Source organism: Cyprinodon variegatus, unplaced genomic scaffold, assembly GCF_000732505.1.
Source record: "Cyprinodon variegatus isolate N-32 unplaced genomic scaffold, C_variegatus-1.0 Scaffold813, whole genome shotgun sequence".
In the NCBI taxonomy this organism is placed as follows: Eukaryota; Metazoa; Chordata; class Actinopteri; order Cyprinodontiformes; family Cyprinodontidae; genus Cyprinodon; species Cyprinodon variegatus.
Genome location: NW_015151266.1, coordinates 233,612 through 237,441, shown reverse-complemented (window position 1 = coordinate 237,441; position 3,830 = coordinate 233,612). Strand labels below are relative to the sequence as shown.

At 39.2% G+C, this 3,830-nt stretch overlaps 1 protein-coding gene across 1 annotated transcript in view; it reads left to right on the top strand.

Annotated features, from left to right (window-relative positions):
- The window catches only part of sbf1 (SET binding factor 1), a 73,187-nt gene that overhangs the window by 24,963 nt on the left and 44,394 nt on the right, over positions 1-3,830 (top strand). Inside the window, exon 2 of the mRNA XM_015396682.1 lies at positions 1,837-1,922. Within this exon, the coding sequence (XP_015252168.1) occupies positions 1,837-1,922 (86 nt within the window). The remainder of the gene's footprint in view (positions 1-1,836; positions 1,923-3,830) is intronic.

Sequence of the window (3,830 nt, the reverse complement as noted above, 5' to 3'; positions counted from 1 at the left end):
CCACTGTCGCTACAAGCATGCTTAGTGTGAGGGATTGCTGAAGAGTCAATGAGTCGATGCAATCAGCTGGTTTTCCTTAGAAAACTTTGAATCAATCTGACTGGATGATCTGGTGAACTTGAAGTGCCTTGAGATGACATGTGCTGTGAATTTGAGCTGTATAATTAAACTGAATTGAACTGAAATGTAGGTATTAAATTAAAATCGTGATGCCAACATCCATGAGATGCAACAGATGGCTTATGACATTCGGAAGGCTGATATATTTCGATGGATTTCCATTTGAAATGTTAGCGTGTGTTTAGTTGGAAGCTAAAAGTCCGTAGTTTCCTTCCTTATGTTTGTTTTCAATGACGGCTTAACTGGAGCTGACAGAATAATGCAGACATTAATGGTTAACAAACTAGGATTTTAACTTTAACCATAATCTTCTTTGCCATTTTCCTCCAATATTGTTACATTTTAGACATTATCCTAACATCCTGGGACACAAATGACTCCTTTGTTTGTTAAATAGTTGATTGCTGGTGAAGATTCTTTGTCATCCAGGTCAGAGTCATTCCAAACAAAAGTTAAAAACAATCCACTGGACTTTGTTTCCAAGTTTGAAGATGTTTGGTTTCGCATTTAGGAAGCTTTTTCAATTCAAAATGTCAGAAATAACGTTGAGTTCCAGGTTTTATAGAGTGGACCAACAAAACCTGGTTTTTGCTTAGAAAAGATGCAAATAGAAACGGATGGGTGGAATGGCATGGACCCGTTTTCTATACACTCTGGGTATTCTCCGCTTTTTAATCCTGTAACCAATGAATTACAGTCAATGTTGTTCCAGTTTAGAGTTAAAAAGAACAAACTCAAAGTTAAGTTCACTCAGATGGAAATGAACCCGCTCACGTTCATAGTTCACTTTTTCAAAAATGAACTAAGATTGCAAACCTATAAATGAACTAGTTCAAGTTCATTTGGTAAATGAAGCTCCAATCCTCCACAATAGAACCTTATGTTTCCCGCTTTAAATGTGTGATCATAATATATAGAAAGAAATGGAAAATCCACGATGCAGTCAAGTTTTACTGGATGTGCAGTGAAGCCTTTATTTAGCCAAAAGATTCAGAACTTCAGGAACATTCCGGTTCTGCTGACAAGATCTGGATCTAAATGATGTCTTCTGTTCCTCATTCAGTAGCAGATATTTCCACAGATAGCTCGGTGCTTTAACTCCATGTGTCGCTTTAAAAGTGGCCGTGGCTGATGTACGGAGTTGTTTAAGTCCTGGTGGGAACAGTTTGCACTAAACCGTGAGTTTGCTTTGCCAAGCGCTCTGCTAAACTGGCGTCAGAAATCCCAGCCGATGAATCTGAATGGAGCAGACTGGTACTAGCAGTGGACATGCTGCTCTGTCAGGCTGTTTACCGTAATAAGTGCCGTAAAATGTGACGTATGGTTATTGAATGTGAGCTGTGTGTCGCTCATTATTCTCAGAGGGAACGTCGCTCTCCTTCACGTTCATTACTTCAGACCTGATATGTTCAGATCACCGTATTCAGTAAACGCCTTCAATGATTACAGCTGTATTAGCAAAATAAATTCATTTTCAATAATAATCTAATGAGTCAAACTTGCATTCTGGGCTTTGATTGCAAGCCAACTTTATATTTACACACTGTACTCCAGGGAAAACATGCATGACCTTTTCTGCCCGGCCATGTAAATAAGCACTTGTTTACATGCCGAAAATTCGGAGCTGAATGTTGCAAACCGTGTAGAAATAATTTATTTGTAGCAACAAACAATGTAGACGACACAGACTGACTTCTTCCTTCTGTCTCCCTGCAGTGGAGGGTGAGGGTCAGGGTCGCATTCTCCAGCGGTTTCCTGAGAAAGACTGGGAGGACAGCCCGTTCCCACAAGGCGTAGAACTGGTGAGTCTGTTCTGACTGTCATGTTCCTGTTACAGACGGCTTACTCCATGACCTGCAGCCGGCAGCTTTCAGTCGCTTTGGTTTTATCTAAGCCTGAAAATAATGGAGACAGTCAGAGAAAAGACCTTTGCTATTGAAGAGCAATCTTTTCCATCCCTTAGGACGTCAGGTTGATACAGAATACTTTGATATAAATGTCAACAAAAAATGTCCCGACAGAAAAAAACTTACAATTATTTTACCAAGTTAACAATAGTCCTCTGATTTAAAGGGGAACTCATATGAGTTGTAAGTTTTTTTTGTTTTATAATTAATGGTAACAGTGTCACATTTAAGTTTGCATAATCTTGATAAACTATTTATTTTGGTTTTTAATGCGAATCCCTTTATTGTCCCACAATGGAGAAATTCCCTCTCTGCATTAAACCCGTTGCTTTGGGGAGCAATGTGGGGTTAGGGGTCTTGCTTAGAGACCCAGAGTCAGGCTGTGGAGAAATGAAAAAATGAAAAAAGTCATAATTTATTATTATCTAGAGACTATTATTAACAGGAGGTGAAATGCAGCTCTAGACGAGCGTGTGGTGATGTCATCAGTACGCTTCTGTTCCAATTGACCCATATTTATGCTGTGTGCTCCCGTTCTCCCAGAGTCCAGGGAGGGGAAATGTACAGGTGGAATAAATTTCTGTAAATAAAATTTTAATTTCAAACCTTGAACCTGTGTATTAAAACAGTCTTATTTATTTGAATACAAATGTAGACCACAAATATAGCATATAATACAGCTTTTGAAAAGTATATATTAGACATATTTTAAGGTTTACATTTTCACAATGAGTTTATATCGCACACTAGAACCATTTGAGTTTATGACATCATCACTATTCATGCGTTTCATTGGGAAAGATGTCACCCATCAAAATGACGGCCAGTGGCAGTTCTAGTGGGATCAGAATCTGGGAGTTGTAGTCTTAACTAGCATGAGGCTTCAGGGTTTCCTCTGGGACCCTCCTCTGTGGTGATGATGATGATGCCATGGGGCCAGTGGACGGCACAGACTTTGGTTCTGTTTAAGCCCAAATGGGTTCAGGTGTGGAGCCACTCCTGGCCTTTCCTGCACCAGTGCCTTCCGTCCCTTTGTCCTGGAGGTCGGGTCGGTATTATGGTGGAAAGTGGCATGGCGACCCACTTTCTGCTTCATATGTGGCATCATGGTTCTTTCAGTCGCCTGTAGCTTCCCACAGCCTGACACTCCCATCACCGTGCTTTATGTGTTTTACTGGAATGTGTTTAAATCAAAGCCACATTCAGTATCGTATTTTGACAGCATTTGAAAACATTTTGGTGAAGTTAAACCTGCCGTATAAACTTCCGGATATATAGAGCCTTTCTCAAGTATTTGCCTCTTTAAACTTTTCCACCTTTTGTTTTATTTTGAGATTCAAACAAAAAGGTTTAAAACGTAAATGCTTTATGAAGATCAACAAAAGGTGGGACACAATCCTGAATTGGATATTTTCAACTTTTTAACAAAATAGAAACATTCTAACAGCTGGATATGTTTATCTGTGATCTGTTCCATTGTAGATGCTGCTTTTTATTTTGGATCATCGTCTTGTTCATGCTGAAATAAACAGTTTCTAAACTAGGGATGTCCCAATACGATTCTGATATCCTATCCGTGGATGTTGACCAAAAAAAAATGAAAATATTTTATTGGCCTAATCTCTGATATTGGCAGGCTGCTAGAAAAAAATTCTGCTTCTGATTGATGTTTCTGTAAAGAAAAGCTGTAATATTTTTTATTTTTTTGCCCTTTTCGGGACAATTATCCAGATGTTTGAGAATTTTTTGAATCGGGTCGACTTTCAGCCTAATCGTGCGTTCTGTGGTTTGCTGGAGGTAACG